The following is a 20,571-nucleotide window of genomic DNA, read 5'->3' on the forward strand; positions in this document are numbered from 1 at the left end:
TGTAACAAATAATACGTTGACAGCCATTTTTAAAAGTTTCATTCACTTTAGCAGAGGGAATTTCTTTATTTAAAATATGTTTATCAAATTATTTGTAGAGAGTGGGTTATAGCTCAGTGGTAGAACACATGCCTAGCATACAAGAGATCCTGGGTTCAATCCCCAGTACCTTCATCAAAATAAATAAATAAATAAACAAAACTAATTACCCCCTGCCAAAAAAAACAAAAACAAAACAAAACAAATTATGGATAAATTCATATCAGGAAATAGATAACTTTTCAACCCTCTGAAAGGATGAGTTTGGCAATTTTGTTCTCTGGGATCTTAGTACCATGGAATAGTGCATTAAGCTCATACAGTAGATTAGTTCATGCTACACAATTTTCTTCATCTAATTAAACTAAGTTTGGAGCCTGGAATATAGTTTAAAACATATTTAGACAGGAATTCTAAAAAATTTAATATATAATGTTGAATTATAATAATTAGGCTGTCTTTAATTCTAAATTTAATGAGTTAAAATAAATTACCTTGTTGTCAAGGATGCAGAAAAATTGGAACCCTTGTACACTACTGGTGGGGGTGTAAAACAGTGCAATTGCTTTGGAAAATAGTCTAGCATTTTCTCAAATATTAAACATAGTTATCATATGACCCAGCCATTCACTCCTAGGTATACACCCAAGAGAAATGAAAACATAGGTCCACGCAAAAACGTGTATATGATGTTTATTGTAGCATTATTCATAATACTCCAAAAGGTGTAAAGAACCCAAATTCCCATCAACTGATGAATATTTAAACAAAATGCAGTCTATCCATTCAATGAAATACTATTTCACCATAAAAAATATAATACAGCATGGTTGAACACTGAAATCATAAGTGAAAGAAGCCAGCCATAAAAGACCACATACTATACGATTTCATTCATAAGTCCAGAACAGAGAAATATAAAGAGACAAAGTAGATTAGTGGTCATTTAAAGCTTGGGAGAAATGTGAGGTTTCTTTTTGAGGTGATGAAATGTTCTAAAATTAATTATAGTGGTAGTTACAGATATCTGTGAATATACCAAGAGACATGGAATTTACACTTTAAATGGATGAATTCTATGGCCTGTAGGTTATATATCAATGAAGAAGTTAAAATAAATTACTAGCAATAATAGCTAACATATATATACTAGCAAAAGTGCCAATTACTGTTCGATGCCCGTAATTTACTCATTTCACCCTTGTTACAAACACTCTGTAGTGGGAACTCTCATTTCTCTATTGTACAGATGATGAAACTAAGGCAAAATGACAAGAAGAAACATGAACATGCCTGGGGTCACATAGGTAATAAGTGATAGAGAAAGAGTTGAATTCAGGCAATATGGCTCCAAAATTTGTGCTTTTAAGTAACAAGTATCTTTCTTTTAAAGCCAGTAACAGTCTAAGTTAACAACGGAATGGAGTTCTGAAATATCATGTCACATCACAAGTACTAGCCTACTAAAAAAATAAACTAGGCCATGGTAGTTATACAGAGATTTAAGACAAGTAAAAATTAAAGTTCTGATATTTTTAAAGTGTAGATTAGGGGGAGGTGGTGGGTATTCCACGTGGTATAGTATTAGGAACCTGAATTCATAGGCTTCTATTTTCTTATAAACACACATGCGCACACACACGTGTATGCACACACACAAGGATAAAAAACCTTCTATCCCAGTTTTGTCCATCTATTGGACAAATATTTATTCCAAATCTGCTATGTGTAGTCACAAATATTTTCATTTGGACCACACCATTAAGAAAAGATACCATCACAACCTTGCTGGTATCATTCTAAGTGCTTTTTGTTAAATCTTCATGACTACTGGATATCTCAAGTGGATGTTGCACCAGATCTAGCTGACAAAAATTTAGTGATGGCTGAAGCTTTACTGAGTGATCATTATAATCAGCTTTTAAAATCTGTGCTTATCAAGTATGTTGTCTCCTGTATTCATTCTGTTCTATTTCTTTCCCAATCAGCAGGCAGGGTAGTGACTTAGGATAAGCCCTGATGTGTTTTTCCTCTAATAAGTTTCTTCCTCTTTCTGTTGCCTCTGTGTAGGAGTATGGCTTCCTTGATTTCTGACTCTAGTCTTGCTCCCTTTATTATTAGTCTTAGTGAAAAGAAATTCCTGATAGTTGTGGTCAAGAAAACAACTGCTCCGTAAGCAGCAACAATACCCTACAGATTTCTCAGACAGTCTGCACACAAGCCATACTCTTTCGGGTTATAGATGTCTTCTTGTATTGACCTCCCTCTTTGTCCTTGTCGTGTTCGTTCTGCATGAACAGACCCCAAAACAGACAAAGGTAAACCACAAAAGCACATGGACATTGAGGAATACCAAAATCATTTGATCTTATTTCTTTCAACTCTACCAATACAGCTATACCCTCGGTGTCTACTTGAATAAGTCTTCACAATGATGGCTTCTCTGCCACCATTTTCTACTCTGCTAACACTGTGTGATGCAGAAGAGAGCTGACTAAAATTTTAGGATGCTCTCCTAGTTGGAGCATACCCGTGATATTAACAAACTTGGTTACTTCTCTTGTATCCTATATCTTGCCCCTCTTTCTCATTAGTTACAGTCAATCAGCTCTATCAATCTAGAAAATTAGGTATAATAGGAGAAATGTTCATCTATTGGTAGTAAGAGTTAGAATTTATTCACACCAGGATGTTAATAAGAATATATGAAACTACATGACTAAAGTATATTATAGAAAATTCTGAGGCCATATCAGACTGGTGAACTTTTCTCCCTCTTTCACTATATATAATTTAGTTTGGGCAATGATTTTGTTGATTTAATGTTGGTCATTTTGGGGCCATTTTTTAAAGAAGGAGATAAAAATGATGTCTCCATTAAAATAGAAGTTGTTTTTCAGCATGTTTTTTCCCCTTCCAGAATTGATTTTTTTTAAAAATGTTTCTAACATCAAATCTGGTATCAATTTGCCAACCTACTCACGTGCCTGCCAATATCTTTGTGTGCTTTCTTTTAATTCTAATGCTGGTCTAGTTGTCATGCAATGGGACCCACTTACGGTGAAAGATTGTGTTGTGTCTGCGTAGTGTGGATAAATGCAAAGACTATCATTTTAATATTTCCTACTTGATGTATTTTAAGCTTTTCTCAATAGAAAATCTCAAGGGCAAAAGTAGCACAGCATAGACAATGCTGTTAATTAAAATATATAATTTAGGGAAATAAACAGATATCCTGGAGTTGTCTTTTTTTCATTGCAGTGGTAAGGAGGTGTTCTCCTCAGTATGTTAATGCGCCTTAAATATTGTCATTATTTTTTAATAATTCGCTAATTTATCAAAATAGATATAATTAACATTTTCATTGCTTCATTTGTCTCACTGAAGATTTTGGATTGTTCAGTGATAAGTGATAAAACCTCTAACTAAAATCTACTGTGTTCTTGAAAGTAAATTCTAATAGAGAAAATAAAAAATGATTCATTGTGATTCTGCAAAAGAGGGATTGGTATTTTTTAATGTTATTTTCTTAGATATGGATAAAATTTGGGAACTTTTTTGATCCTTAATATTGCCATTGAAGAGTTGACATTTTTAACCTGTTATTTAAGAATGATCATTCATAGTAAAGAGAGATGTAAATACCAATTGTTTAAAGACATTCAAATCCAAGGACATGTTCTTGAAAGAGATTCTTCAAGGCATTAGCCTCAGGCTAGGCCTTCACAGACTAAGAAATTTCCATTGATGGCTGAATTTGATCAGCACATCAGCACAGAAGGACAATATGAACATCTTAGGCTAAAAATAACTACCCAAAGTAGAAGGGGAAAAAAAAGGCACATTTTGATTTCCTTAGATAATAGAATTGTGCCCATGTCTAGATACTTGCCTCAACGTCAATTTTGGAAACTTAAGTTATATTAAAATGACAGGAAAAAATATCTACCCTTATGGTCTGAGAATAAGTCATTGGAGGACAGAATTTAGAGCATTTGTTTTTTTCAAGGCAAATTTTGCTCAGAGATTGAGATTGTCTTTGCCAATATTTTATTTAACACAGGTCCACTGTGGGAATTCTAATAATTTCCCAAGCCAACAGCATACAAGATAGTGTTTTAATTAGCCAATAAAGAAATAGCATATTCCAAACCAATGATAGATTAATTGCACTACTGTTCTAGGCCAAGGGAGGGAGGAAAGAAAATCCAAATTTAGTTGAGGTGCACCTTTCTATGAGAGAGAGCTTAGCCAACGGGGAGCAAATGTCTAGCTGCCAAGACTAAAATGGAAGTCCCTTGTTGCTCGAGCACATTGCTAGGAAATGAAGACAGTGGTCCTGGGGGGCAAGATGATCTCCTTCCCCAGGGCTACTACATAGTTTTCATTACTGCTGAGCAGGGATCCGCCTTCCGAGGCAAGAGTTAATACCCTAAGGTCTTCAGAGAGCTACTTGGATCAGCAAAGATTCACCCCGCCCAGACGGAACACTCTCAGATGGCTCTCACGAACTCTGGGTATTTCTAGTCTAAAGGCCCCCTTGTTGCTTCTTCATATGTTCTTATTGCTAAGACCCCAGCAGTGCCCCTGAGCAGCTAAGCTACAACTAAGCAGAGATGTGGATGATGACATACTGACACAACTTCACTTGTATCAAAACAGCTTCACTTACCAAAACAACTTACTTTTTGTCATGAACAAGTCTATTTGAAATCCTATGGAACCACTGCACAGCAGCATTCATCCACTTACTGTATTTATCGTAGCTCTCTTTTTATATTTACCCTTATTTCAAAATCAACCCTATCTCCACCCCAATTTTCTGTCATTCTTTGTATTCCAGACAGCTCTCAAAGATACTTTTGCATAATTGTAGCAATGACAGGGAACTGAGGTAAAATTTGAGGAGAAAGGACTTTGGGGAGCATCATTAGCTAGAAATGTTAGACATGCGATCCTTTTATCATATGATGTATTCATACTCGACAAAGGGGAATGAATCCAAGGGACAAATGGCCCAAATGCCTATGGCGTCTTCAGAATTAATTTAACCCATCTCCTGAGGTTGGATAGGGGAAAAAGGCCTTAAATGAAAGTGAACAAAATGACTTTACCAGGATGGATTCAAAAAGGATTTAGTCGAACAGAATTGAATTAAGGTGCTCCTAAGAACCACCAAAGTTAACATGCAGAGGGAGTATCCAGTGCCATATAGATATTTATGTTTACTCCTAATTCATCCATCTCCAACCAGCCTCGTTCTTTTTTTTTAAGAATTGTGTTCATGCTTGAGATAAAGGCTCATTCATTTAAAAATAGATGGAAAATGAACGATATAATAAGAGAATATCCAATTGGAAGGAGGCCTCTTTTTGGCCAATGCCCATGTTAACTAACCATATACCTTAATTTTTTGATGCCCATCGAAGATTTTCATATGGCTCTTGATATTTTTGCATGAGATTTACAATGTTGTTATATTTCTTTACTGAAACCACTGAGGAATGCAACAGTTGATAATAGTTTCATTTGAAAAACAAAATTTTGTATTATTGCACTGGGAATATTGACTTTTTTTTTTCTACAATGTATTTGCAGTAACAAATTGAAGCTGATTTTTGTTTTTGTTTTGTTTTGTTTTGTTTTTCTTTGCTTCCTTTGCCTTCATTTTATCCTAAATCAGCGGAAATCCGAGGGGAAAAAGGCAGGAAAGGTAAGATTGTAAATTTCAAAGAAAATTGATTTCAAAATATGTTGTGCTATTTTTTCCTTAAATTTCTGAAGCTACAGTAGCTACTCAGTGGAGTTAAAACTGTAAGTATTTAAGATGACATATGTTGTGGTTCTGCCTTAAGAGAGCTTCAAGCTGAGCTGTCTCTACATTTTGTATCACTTACACAGTCCTGGAAGCAGTTTTCACGTCTTATTTTATTTTATTTTTCACCAACACTTTCTTTTCCCACTGTGCCAAAACAACATACTGCTGACAGCATCACTTTGTGAATGTTCTGGTAATACAGTTATTTTATGATAAATTCTAGCAATAAAAGGGACCATTCTGGTGTCAGTTCACAATTTAACAATGACAGCAAAAGTTAGTGACTATGAAGCATGATGATGTCTGATAAGGTCATAGAGAAAAAGACTATAAACTAAACATGGTTCATCAGTAAATGGATGTCCTCTGAGAAACTGGGCTTTAGAATGTCACCTTTCAATGTGAAAAAAAAGATTTTTTAATTGAAATGCAGTTGACATACGATATTAAGTTAGTTTCAGGTGAACTACGTAGTGATTTGACATTTACATACATTATGAAATGATCACCACAATAAGTCTGGTAACTATCTGTCCCCATATAAAGTTATTACAATATTATTAACAATATCTTTCATGCTGTATGTTACATCCTCATGACTTATTTATTTTAAAACTGGAGGTTTCTATCTTTTAATCCCCTTCACCTATTTCACCGACCCCCCTCCCCTCTGGCAACCACCCCTTTGTTCTCCTTTTCTATGAGTCTGTTTTTGTTTCATTTTGTTTTTAGATTGCACATATGAGATCATACAGTATTTTTCTTTCTCTGTCTGATTTATTTAACTTAGCAAAATACTTTCTAGATTCATTCATATTGTTACAAATGGCAAGATTTCTTGGGTTTTTTTTTTAATGGCTGAATAATATTTATACACACACACACACACACACACACACCCCACATCTTCTTTATCCAGTCACCTATCAATGGACACTTACGTTGCTTCCATATCTTGGCTATTGTAAATAATGCTGCAATGAGCATTAGGGTGTATGTATGTTTTTCAATTAGTATTTTGGTTTTCTTTAGATAAATACTCAGAAGTAAAATTGCTGTATCATATAGCAGTTCTATTTTTAATATTTTTGAGGAAACTCCATACTGTTTCCATAGTGGCTGTACCAATTACAAATCCCACCGACAGTGCATGAGAGGTCCCTTTTTGATATATCCTCACCAGCACTTGTTACTTGTTTTCTATTGATGATATCCATTCTGACCAGTATGAGTTGGTGTGTCATTGTGGTTTTGATTTGCATTTCCCTGATGGTTAGTGATGCTGAGCAACTTTTCATGTGTCTGTTGGCCATCTGTATGTCTTCTCTGGAAAAGAAGTCTGTTTTGTTCCTCTGCCCATTTTTTAATTGAGGGTTTTTTTTTTTAATGTTGAATTGTATGAATTCTTTGTATATTTTGGATATTAACCCCTTATTGGATGTATCATTTGCAAATGTATTCTCCCATTCAGTACATTGCCTTTTCATTTTGTTGATGGTTCCCTTTGTTTTGAATAAGCTTTTGAATTTGATATAGTCCCATCTGTTTATTTTTACTTTTGTTTCCCTTGCCTAGGGAGACAGGCAAAAAAAATATTGCCAAGATTGATGTTGTAATGTATTGCCTATGTTTTCTTCTAGGAGTTTTATGGTTTCAGGTCTTATATTTAAGCCTTTAATTCATTTGAGCTTATTTTGTGTGAGAAAATAGTCCAGTTTGATTCTTTTGCATGTAACTGTCCAGTTTTCCCAACACTATTTATTGAAGAGGTAGTCTTTTTCCCACTGTATATTTTTGCCCCTTTCAGTGCAAAAATTTTAAGTTCTCACATAGATAAGAACAGTCTAGCTTTCTACAAAAATTAGTTTGCTACTATTAAAAAATAAACTGTGTCACACATTGTGAAATTTTAAATTCCTCATTTGTTAAACTGCACTACCACTGAAAATAAACAATTTTTCAGCTGTTCACTGACATTTCTTTCCTAAAATTTATGCCTTGGTTTCCTCATCATGTTTTAAAATTGAAAGAAATAAAATTCCCTTAAACTTCTGATGCAAGGTATTATGGACATTAAATTCAATAAGCCTTAATGCTGACCAGATTAGGAACCAAAATATTACCATAACTGTATGTTAGGTTAAATGTGAGTATAATCTTTAAGATGAATTATCCTATTCTAGTTTGAGGGACCAAATTTTGTCCTTGAAAAAGGGTGGTCTAGACTATGCCAGAAATAATCTGTTAACCCTGGATGGCTTTATCAAGTATGAGAATTACCTGAAAATAGAGCCCAACTAGAATGTCAAAATGAATTCTCATTTGTGTTTGAGAGATAAACTAAAATAACAGCATTAGAGGATTCAAATAATAGCATTAGAGAATTTTCCATCAGTCTGCTTTTCTGAGAGTTTTCAAATGCCTGTCTGATATATCTTATCGCTGTGACCTGGGATCAATAAGTTTTTTGAGAGTTAACTCCTCCCAGAAAGCAAAAGGTCATAGAAGAGTTCTCCAATTAAGAAGAGGGATGCAAGGATACACACTACTTGTGAGTCATTTAAGCTCTTTGTACCATGGTTTCCTCATCTGTAGAAGAGTTTATAGGATTATTGTTAGGACTAAATATGTAGTAGGTATAGATATAGATATAGATGTAGATTATAGAGCTTACAAGTAGAAGAGCCATGGTTTGAACCCAGGCAATCTGTCCAGGAGACCTTTTTCTTAACTGCAGTATAGTCAGTTTACAATGTTGTATCAATTTGTCATCTACAGCATAGTGTTTCAGTCATCCATATACATGAATATATTCCTTTTCATTATAGGTTACTACAAGATATTGAATATAGTTTCCTGTGCCATACAGAAGAAACTTGTTGTTTATCTATTTTATATATACTAGTTAGTATTTGCTAATCTCAAAATCCCAATTTATCCCTTCACAACCCCTTCCCCTGCAGTAATAACCATAAGTCCAGGATACCTTTTTTGACAAAGAAAAGGGGAAGACTTGAAATCATAGATACTTCTTTATCTCAAAATGATTGTCTTATTGTATTTTATGAGTTAGCTTGAATATCTTTAATGTTTTAAGATGTTTCTGTCAACTATGATGATGCTACAGACCCTTATCAAGTCGTTTTCACTAGTCTATACACATTCTATACCCAGGCTGATATAATATGGTTAACATATACCATGGAGATTAGGTCTGTCCTCTGATGCCCTTTATTTTTGGTTCATTGCATTCATGTATACGTTTGAAGGGTATTTTTGATATTAAATCCAAGAAGCTATAAACCTTAAATATATTAAGTGTCAGAATATTCATTAACTTTGAATTTATTGCCAATGTTTCCATAAAAAGTTGAATCAATCTCTTGAGCTCCTGAACTTCACCTATTTCATTTTTTAATATAAATTATAAAATATAACTGTTATATTCAGTTTAATTCAGAGTGAGTAAAAATTACAAGGATCCTGCATTTGTGGGGAAAAAAATTTGGGCGACACGTTATCTTAGCTAAGAATGGAGTATCTAAATGAATGCTTTATTGTCGTTTCAATTCTAAAACATCAAAAGACCTAGAATTTCTCACTGATTTCCCCATCTATTTAAATTTAAATGACTTCAGAGGCCTCACCTAACAGGACTAGTTTCAGATTCCAAATCAGAGGTTTAAGTTACAGAGATAGACAGCTGTTTTCTAGCTCCCTTCTAAAAGATTATATTTCACAGAGAAGCTAGGGACATTGAAAGAGCAAAGTAAGAGCAATGCCACACTCCATCGTTCATTCATTCTTTAACCAGTCAGTATCAAATGGCTAAGAGTTAATTAGGGGAAAAAACACTTCTCAACACAGAGCCACCTGTGGTTGAATAAATTAGTGATTGCAATGTTTATTTTCAATTAAAAGGGAAGGGTCCAATTTTTTGAATCCAGTTAATATTAAAGCAAACAAACATTTCTGGCTTAAACACAAACTGGTTCCCTTAGTTGGTGCTAACCTGAACATTTCCACTTAGACATTCTTCTTCAAGATCCCTCCCCCTTTGGCTAAAACCGAGTTGAAATTGCCCTCAGGCTTTGCACAAATGGCCATGCTTGTTAGAGAGTTTGTTCACCAAAGTGCTAAACTGGAGATGGCAGAAACAGAACTGACTGAGATTCTCAAAGGAGTCTATTTCTTCTTTCTTGATATTTGCCTGAGGTGAATTTACAAAGTGGCTTCTTTCAGACGAGGCTAGAGGTTATCAGAAAGAATTGCTACAGGAAAAAAGTGAATAAAAGCCATTTTCTGTCATTGGCCTGTCTTCTTCCAGACCCCTGTCATTTCTGTAACCATTTGCTCCAAGGCTACATGAAGAAGAGGGAGGCGATGAGAATGTTTGAAGGGAAATACATTAAAGTAACCATTTTACTAGTGTGTCCAAGGTACTTCTTCCCTTTTCCCATTCAACAATCCAGAAATGTTCTTGATGTGGTGGTGGTTTCATGGGTGTACACATCTATTAAAATTCATCAAATTGTACATCTGAAATATGTGTAGTTTACTGTACAGGAATCATAGCACAAAAAAAAGTGTTTAAAAAAGAACAAAACAATCCAGAAATGTTTGGAAGTTTCTTCATAAATTGCCCTAAATGTATAATGTAGGACTTTCAATATGGCCTAGCACACTGAGATATGTTTTAAAGGTTATCTCCAAATGAAACTATTTCTAAGGGTATGTTTCAAAAGAGATGTATCCACTTACCTTGGCTTTAGTGAAGGATTATTTTCATACATACTTTTTGGAGCATGATAATCTAGCAAATGCATGAAGCCAGATCTGCAGCAATTGGGAGCGTTCCTTCTCAAACATGTGACTGAATATGAGTAATACTAAGAGGAAATTAAATCACACTAAGAGCTCTATTTTACCATTGCCACCTACATGCAAACTATTTACCTTTTTCCTTCATTTGTTCCATAGATATGATCTTCCAGAACTATTGTGCAGGTACGCTGTGTGTCCTTTGGTAGTGTCTTAACAGCTTCTTATTTTGCTTTGGGATAGAGTCTTTAGTCAACTCAATGGGTCGTGACTGAAAATTTGGTTAGGGACAAAAAAGTGGCAGATAATTTGAAGGACACCTCTGGTCTGATTTTTTTTGGGTTTCTCCTCTTCTACACTTATAGAAGACTTCTGCTTGCACCTGACATAATGAAAGTGTAAGGATTTCCGTTAATGTAGCTGTCACCACACATAAATATCCATTTTGTCTTACCTGTTTGTTTTTGATGTTGTTGATTTTTGTTGCTGGGTTTGGTGATTCTGTGGCCCTTACCTGTACATATGTGCCTTCTCCGGATCTTATTTTCATGTGATTATAAGGGCTCCATGATTTTGAACATTATCCTCCTTTTTAATGATCCTAACTTTAATACCTGCCTTGTATTCTCCTAGCTGGTTAACTTGAACTTTCCCTTCGTTAGGTCCTCCAATTACCCATCCCACTTGATGAAATTCCTTCCTGGTTACATTTCCCTCCCCATCTCATCATTGCCTCCCTTGGCTTTTCATCCTTATTCAGAAGTCTTTTTGTTTCTCTTTTCATTAACTTTCTATCCTGAGCCTTGATGATTGTTCCAAACCTTTTCAACCATCTTCAAATTCCTTTCACAATTTCCAACCCTGAATTATCAGCAGATTACTTTAGGTCCTACCAACCTGAGATGGAAACCATCTTTGTAACCCGAGTTCCTTTCTAGTCTTTCATTCCCTTTCCGGGATTGAAATATCTAGCTCTTTAGTCTCTTTCTACATGCCACTTACATTTTTCTTAAAAATACATAAATATCATTTGTCAAAGAAAATAAATATGACGTAAAAAGCCCTCCCCCTTAAGTAGGCTATATCCTCTTTAACTGTTGCTGTAATTCACTACTAAATTGAAAGAATCATCTCTATTAATTTCATTTTCCCATTGCTCATTCCCTCCTACAATCTCTTATCTTTACTTCCAGTCACAGTATAACCCTTTTGTCATTTGCCCGCAATTTTCTGCTTACTACTTTCCTGTTACATTTGACATTTTAAATGCTGCTCCTCTCTCAGTATCTCTGGAAAACTTTCTTCCATAAAGCCTTCTGTGACCTGTCCGTCCATTTCTACACAAAAGTATAATGTTCACACCTGGATTGTGAGTTCATGTGAATCAAGTACATATTTCTTCTGTATCCTTTCAATTCCTAGTGTAGGAGAGGAAAACTTTTTCCTTTTTCCCATCTAGGTTCTTTGGCTGGTCTCACGTTTCAATTGACATAAGACAGAGTCACAGGAGAAAAACAAATTAAATTTTGTACATATGGGAGCTCATAAAAATATGATGCTCAAAGAAGTGATCAAAGCAGGCAGCTTTTATACCTTTTAGACAAAGAAACAATAAATGTGTGAAGAATGGACACAGCAAAGGCGTTTAGGCTGGGGGTAGTGAAATTAGTAAAGATGTAATAAGGTTTGTTTATACAGCCTTCTTGGCCCTCAATTCCTTGTCTCTGGTGATGGGGGTCTCTCTCTCCTTGTACAGGAAGGGTACATTTCACATTGGAAATCTATTTCCTGTTTTTAGGGTACAAAAGAGAGTCAGAGTGTCCTTCCCCTTGCTGTTTCTTAAGTTACTTTAATTCAAAATAATCAATGTGCCAAAGTTGCATATATTTGGGGGGCCTGCGCTGAACCCCATTACCAGCATGCTATCATATTTCACTTTTAATAAACACTTACTATATTTGCCTTCTTTTTAATTTCCACATTTTGGGAAGAGTTGAACAGAAGTGACTTAATCCAAAGGAATCTGATTTCTAATTTTGCAGAATAAAATGTGGAGTATTCTCCTCATGTAATAGCAAATGCTTGATTATACAGGGATTTTAAAATCTTCTTTTCAAGGTCCCCTGACTTCATGTAAAACAGAAAGAAATATGTGCCACGAATGGTGAACTATTCCTTAGCCCTAATTCAGGCAGTTCTAATCCTATTCTTTGGGGTACATAGAAGTATCGTGGGAAAATCAATGCTGAGGGGTAGCCTCTTTCTAAAACTCTGATGCTCTGAATATTTTTTCAAGTATTTTTCTGTAAGGTCCCAAGTGACTGAACTGTCCAATTTGAACTCTTTGTTTCTTTAAAAATGTTATTTTTCTTTTCTCTGATGCCAAAAAAAGTGGGGTGGGGGTGGTTACATGATCATACCTTTGCTCATCCTTTACCGAAAACTCTAAATCGCCCATGAAAATGTTCTAAGCTTTCATACCTACCATTGTCTTACCTTGCAGCATCAAAATCCACCCATTATATCTCTGAGAAACAGATGTTTTCACTCTGTGTGTGGCATAGTATCCAGGACGTTCTGAAATAATATCATACATATTCATTTCAGCTCTCTGCCCTATCCTGAATGTATGGGAAACAACAGACAGTGACATCTTAAGTAAAATAAGTCAAAGTTTTAAAAAGGTTTTGAAATATATTTTATTCAAAGCAGTAGAAAAGCAGAAAGCATTTTAAAGGTTTATTTCAATAGCACTCTTATGTGTATTAAATACACTATTCCCAGGTCTTTAGCTTTTAACATTAGTGTTAGGTGTAGTTACAAATTCAGCCTTTAGCATATGCACTCTTTCCATTTGCACCGATTGGACAGTTTTCCATTCCTTTCTTTCTAGTAACTGTTGAAAGTCCTTGCTTCTGTTCATTCAATGCCATGTGAGTCAGTGCATAATTTAGAGGCCTTGTCTGGTACTATGACTAACTCAACTACTGATGCATTGAAATTGATCCTCCAAACTACAGAGCTCGGATTAGGATTTATATCTCTGATCTCAACCCAACAATTGAAACAACTACAATTCTATTCCAAACTTAGATTTTCATGTCAGAAACAGTGATAGAGATGTCCTCAGTACTAAATTAATGACACCTTTGAAGTGGAAAATTCCCCTATTTTAGGGGAAAACAAAATATTTTGCTTTAACCTTCTTAATTCCTATCTTTTGATGTCTGAAAGTAACTAGCCAGAGAGACTTTCTGAGGCAATTTATTGGATAATGTTTTCTAATAAAGTTTGCCAATATCATTGCTATAGAGATATCTGCTGACCATTCTCTTTTGGACTACTAGATAAATCATGTTTATTCCATTAAAGCGTATGTTTTTCTCCAGGGCTGAGCTAAGGTTTAGTGACTCCATGATCTATTGCTCTCTTGGCCACCGGTAGGGGATGGATTCTTTTTCAGTTTCTACTGAATATACATGTCATAGTCATGTGTCATACCGTGTTCTTTTGCAGTGATGCCAGTTTTTCATAGTTTTCTAATATTCATAATTTTGTAAGTTTTATAGTAATAACATACATAGAACTTTCACTGAGTCTTTCAACTCCTTTATTATTGTAAAGACAATTTATTATATGAGTTATGTCCCTTAGGCAGTGTAGTCTGAGGACAAGAACAAACATTCACTAATGTTTAGACAAATGGTGTAAGTAGATTGGACCCATGCAGGTAGCTGAAGTTTGGCAATGCATGAGAGTACAGACTCAAATAATTTCTTTTTCTGTAACAAATTATCTGGACTTAAGAGTGCAGTATACAGCACCAGGAACCATATTCAATATCTTGTCGGAACCTATAATGAAAAAGAATATGAAAAGGAATATATGTATGTTCATGTATGACTGAAGCATTGTGCTGTACACCAGAAACTGACACAACACTGTAAACTGACTATACTTCAATAATAAAAAAAAAAGGAAAGAATGCAGTATAAGTGGCATCCTCGGTAACAGGTGACTTAGTGTCATCTCCTTCCTATCAAGCAACATTTATATTGGAAGGTTAAGAAGGTTTCTTCTGAACACATATTTCTTCAATAGAGTTAGCCAGGGTTGCTGAGTCAGATAGTGAGACTCTTAAAAATAAGAATTGAGATTTTAAAGTCTCATATCCTGGGACCATTAAGTTAGATCCATTATGTTTGGCATATATCCTTGTATTCTTTTACCTCTCATATATTTGCCCCTCATTATGCATTTAAACTTGAAGGTGGGCAGGTATCCTACTTAAATCACAGGGAAGCCTCTGAGAATTAATTATCAGCTGTTATTTTACCAAAATATTATCAATGTTAGTCAATTTCCTAACCCATTTATTGACACTAGTCTTCCTCAGTTACTTGAATTATTTCTTTATTGCTTAAAAGAAGTTTCTAGGATTAACTTTAATGCTTTAGAAACATTAAAGTAGTAACTTCCATGGTCTTATGTTGAGATATAAAGAATTAATAATTCAAGATGTCTTATAAGTTCCTTTAGTGTATACCTAACGCACTACTTGAAACCTAGTAAATATTTAATGAAAATTTGGCATTTATTTAAGAAACGTATATGGAATGGTTTCTAGGTATGAAACTGTGCTTGGTGATGAAAATATTGAAAGGAATGAGATTGTTTCTTTGACCTCAAAGACCCCATTGTATAGAAAGGAAAATAGACACGTAAACCAAAAACTCAGTCTTATATAAGTAGCATAGTTTACTACAAAAACCTATTATAGAATATTCTTCTTGAATAAAGATACATTCCACTCACATGTACTTAGATTTTCTGTCAAGCTAACTCATTTAGAAGTAAGAGGTTCCATAAATTCACTAACCTTTTACAAAAATATAGTGGCTTCTTGTTTACCTTTGTTTTTTCAGGACCTACATTTTGGTCTCAAGTCACATAAGCCATTGTATTTTTATTCTGTTCAAATGGCTTATCCCTTCCCATTATATTTGACTCCTCTTGGCCTAAAGTATTTATCAGATACCCTTTAACAGCTTGTTTTATTATTTATGAATGAGAGCTATTGTTATCCAAATATACTTTAAACATTGATTTAAGAGTCGGGTTTTCTCCTTGAAGTGCATAATGCTTCAAACAGTGCATCTCTTTACGAACATGACAGATTATCACCCTTCTTTTCGTGAAAACAAGATGTGTAGTGGAGCAAATCTCAAATACTGACCTTCAGTCTTTTCCACTGTAAGCGGTTGTGAACGCAATGCTGTAAATCTCTAACATTAAAGGAACTGCCTCTGAGATCTGTTTCATATTCTGTAATAAAGGTGATTGCTGGGAATTGTTTGTTGTGTAACTCTGGAACAGGCTATGTATCATTTTTATTGATGATAAGATACCATCTCTGTAATGCCTGTGTAACGTTGTCTGGGTGTTAAATTGATTTAAAACATTCTGCTTTGGATTAGCCGTAAAAATTGCAGTGACTATTGCAAAACAGGAAATCCCATTAGAAGACTGAGCAAAGAAGCCACTTGCAACAGGAAAGAAAAAAAATCACACTTCACGGCACAAATCAATGCAGCTAAACTTCGGAAAGGAAAGTTCCTAGTGGGTGAGGTTTTTGACTTTTGTTGGGCTGTGTGAAACAAGTAGATAGCAAATGCTCAATTAGTCCAGTTGCTTCTCAACTCTGGCTCCCTGTTAGAATCACGTAGGGACCTTTGAATACTTGCAATACCCAGTTTGCCTCCCGGCCAGCTACATCTGCATCTCTGGGGTGGGACCCAGGCATTGGTATTTTTTCAGTTTCCTTGATGTTTCAAATACATAGCCAAGTTGGAGAACTACTGTATTCAATTTTTACTGCCTTTAATTGAGATCTTGTAAATTTTATTTGTTTCTGTGGCGAAGCTTCGATAAAAAATCCTAAGTTTCATTGAGGAAAAAAAATTGGAATGGTTGGTCTGTTATGAATTTTATTAAAATAGTACCATAAATTTATTGTTGTAAAATATGCTTGACATGCCAATATAGGACCAATAGTCACAGAGAAGATGAGCGATGACCAGTAACACATTTGCCAGTGAGATTAATCAACCCTGCTGAACACATAGGCATGTGTGATAGTAAATGATAGGAAACCTTCCCAAAAGGCAGCATGTGCTTTTAATATGTTTATTCAATCCCTGCTTAACAGAGCCAAGTTAGATTGCTTTCCCAATCTTACAATTTAGTAATATTTTAAAAGTTCCATGCTGATCATAGTATACTAAATTTCAAGTCCAGGTATTGAGTAAGGATAGTAACGTGCCCATTTATGTTGATCCAAATAACAACCACAATATGTATAATTTCCCATATTTTGTTTTTATTGAATGAAGTATTGGAATAGTATTGCTTCCTGACACTCTCCCAGTTCAAGGTAATAGTGTATTAAATATGCTCATTTGAAATCTATAAACACATAATAGCTGAATAACGTTTTCATTCTTCCTGTGATTATAGTGTAGTGCTGCTGGATAAACAGAAGCTTTGTCAGACAGGAACGATTGCAGGAAAATGATCAGAGTAGGAGGTAGCCGGCTAAACGTGGCGCCCAAATGAATGATGAGGTGACTTAAGGGCAATGGTAACAAGAGGAAGTATGTAAGAACTGAATGGCGAGGTAACATCAGGCATGCACGAAATACAGCTCTGTAAACTTACGATATATGTGCGTACACTTTGACCTACTCACAAAATGTGCACCAAACCAAGATTTTATTGCTCTTACATGAAGAGTGTGAACTGTGAATCCTTGATCTTTCACTCTGCACTCATTATTCAAGTGGCTTCTATCAAGAAATCTGCTTATATATGAACAGCACCCCACAAATCCTTGATATATTCTTTGCAGTGTGTTAGAGGATTATTGAAATTTCTTAAAGAGAACCTTTTAAATTAAGTATCATTATCTGCCTTACACATACTATTCAATATATAAAACCTGTTTACATGACACATAACAGTATTTTTGAGAGATGTATTCATTGTGTATGGAGCTGTTACAACACTCATTATTAATACTTTTTCTAGCAGAGAATATTACTGCTATTCCAGGATCCCTGTTGATATTTTAATATAAAACAGCAGAAATTCAACCTCACTGGGGCACTTCATACTAAGTACTATCCATGTTTAAGTTAATATTTAGTGCTGATTTTTCTCGTCAACACTATCAAGGGAAAGCAAACAATATCACTTTCTTTTATAGTCTATGTTTTTTTGCTGGTTTATTTTATCATATGCTTTCACTATAAAAATATTCTCAACGGATGGAATCTATAGTGTCATGGGCATAGCGTCCTACCATTGCTTTCTAATTCCACCCGGCTACTCTCATTATTTGGAATTACTTCACTTTGTTTTGCTTAAGATACGTGAAACCTTTTGTTAGGAAAATACATTACATGCTCTTATGCTAAGTTTTCATCGAAATTTAGGGAGTTGCGGCATAAGAGGTTAGAAGTTTGGAAAGAAGGAATATTATTCGAATCTGAATGTTATTCAACTCCAACTTTATCTCCTTCGGAGGTGTGTGACTTGACAAGGGCTGTGCAACTTTTCAAGCAGGGTCTTAACTCTATTGAGAAAATGCTCAACAGTAGACTCAAAGTTTTCTCTAATCAAAAAAGCAATTCAGATATTGGCCACTGGAAAACTGTCACAACTTTGTTCCCTGAACACCCATCAGGACACAAATTAACCCATAATTTCCTCAAGTCAAGAGGCAGGAAATTCATGTGTGATAGAATAATTTATTAGTTGGGAAGTATTAACCCCTGGAAATTCACCATCCTAAGGTATTATAGACAATACTATTTGTCTTAAGTTATATTTTACCCTATTAAAGCAAGTGTAGTTTTATTCCTGAGAAGTCTTTTTTCCTAAGTAGAAAGATCAGCTTACTCTAATACACACTATTTCCTGTTGGAATTCAATGTGTTCAATTTCTATCCAGCTTTTTATCATTTAGGATACATTGTTTTTTAGAAGTTCTTTCATGTCAAACAATGTACCGATGAAAGACATTGAAATGATCCATAGCAATTAAACAGAAATAAGATAATTTCTAAAAGCATATACCTAATTCCCCATTTAGATGACCTACCATGGTAAAATGGAATTTAGATTTTATATATATATATATATATATATATATATATATATATATATATATATATATATATATATATATATACACACACACACACACATTCATACACACACACACACTCATTTTAAGACTAATAATAGCCTAGATTTTCACATTTGTCTGCTAGAAAGTATCTAAACTCAAAGCAGACATGATGTGAAGTAATTGTGACATTTTGAAATGACAATTTAACAGTGACTGAAAAAGATACATTTGTGATCATTGAAAGTAATATCCATTTGCATCTTATAGTGAAAACATTTTCAGTGCAGTTTTAGGTACATAATTCGTCTCGATCGTTGGTCCATGACCATATCTATACTCATAGGTAGTTTGGCTATTTTTATTAATGAGAGTAGCATATATTGTGAATTTCCTGGGTTGGAAATAAAAAAGTCTAGCATCTGTTAATTACACAATTTCCTATTTAACCATACTTTAAATTAATTGAAGTAATTTTTCAGTTATTCAATCATTTTAATTTCTTCTTTTTGCTTCTGATAATTCTTTTAATTAGCCTTTCACTTTTTATAATGGCTCATTCTTATCTTTTCATTCTTCTTCCTTAAGGCTATGCTTATATCTTACAAAAATTTTTTCCAGAAAGTGGAAAAATTATTCAATAATTATAATGTTAATTTTAGAAACATGTCAATAACCAGGCTACATGGAAAAATTTGTTCAGTAGTTGATCAGTTCACTTTTTATCCACACATTTGGTATCATGTAAATATAAGGCATTTTTACTTATTTCATCTTAATTAGAAGTCTCTTGAGTTAATTAATACATAATCTTTTCATAATTCTACATACAGCATGTTTTGACTGAATTGAAAATATAATTATTATATTAAAGAATTTGAAGTATCTTCTCAGTAAATTAATGAAAAAAATATAAAACTTGAATGTTGACTTCCAATTATCTTGATTTCTGGTAGAATACTAAAATTTAATAATTGGAGGCATCTTCAGATGGAATAAAATCCAATAATTTTATTTCACATATTTGAAACTAAGGCTCAAAGGATTAAGCAAGTTTCTCAAAGTTATATTTCTTAGTTGAAGTATCAGGAATAAAGCCTAGGTCTTCAGAATCCCAGCCCAGTGCTTATTTACTATGACTTGATGAACAAAGATAAGTTAAACCTACAGTAAATATATCTAATTAGTTTATTATCCCTTTCTTCAACTCTAAGAGGCAGGTGAATAATAATAAAGATAATTAACTTATCATTTCACTCTCAAAGTTGACGTGTACCACGATGAACATAGCATAGAACAACTTTTACTTGGCAGTCTATTACTTGGTACGTATATTAGTTGACATATATTTGGCAATATATGAATGGATATTGTCAAGCTTATTTTTCACACTTTTAATCATTCAAAGTACTGAAGTTTCAACCTAATTCACTGCAGATGTGATAGATTTAAGATCCCAAATAAAAAGCCATTGTTACATTTCACTCAAAAATGTTTTCTTCTACTTTGCTGTCCAGTTCTGTATCTTTCACAGTTTTAGTTAAACTCTAAGAAAATTCTGCTTCAAAATAAATGATTGCAAACATACAATGTTATAGAACTAAATAAAAACTAGGTAGAAAATGGGAAAATAAATTGGTTACTTTGAGCAATCCTTTGAGACATAAAGCTATTTAACCTATTTTTTTTTTTATTTTGATATCAT

The 20,571-nt window shown here is 34.2% G+C and overlaps 1 protein-coding gene across 4 annotated transcripts in view; it reads left to right on the forward strand.

Moving 5' to 3' along the window:
- Nucleotides 1-20,571, forward strand: part of PCDH11X (protocadherin 11 X-linked) — a 594,276-nt gene that overhangs the window by 320,281 nt on the left and 253,424 nt on the right. For 3 of the 4 annotated variants that reach the window (XM_010952652.3, XM_045515025.2, XM_045515026.2), the window contains exon 5: nucleotides 5,723-5,752. The exons of the other annotated variant lie outside the window; for it this stretch is intronic. In XM_010952652.3, the coding sequence (XP_010950954.1) occupies nucleotides 5,723-5,752 (30 nt within the window). The remainder of the gene's footprint in view (nucleotides 1-5,722; nucleotides 5,753-20,571) is intronic. 4 annotated transcript variants of the gene reach the window in all.

The sequence above is a fragment of the Camelus bactrianus genome, chromosome X (genome assembly GCF_048773025.1).
Source record: "Camelus bactrianus isolate YW-2024 breed Bactrian camel chromosome X, ASM4877302v1, whole genome shotgun sequence".
In the NCBI taxonomy this organism is placed as follows: Eukaryota; Metazoa; Chordata; class Mammalia; order Artiodactyla; family Camelidae; genus Camelus; species Camelus bactrianus.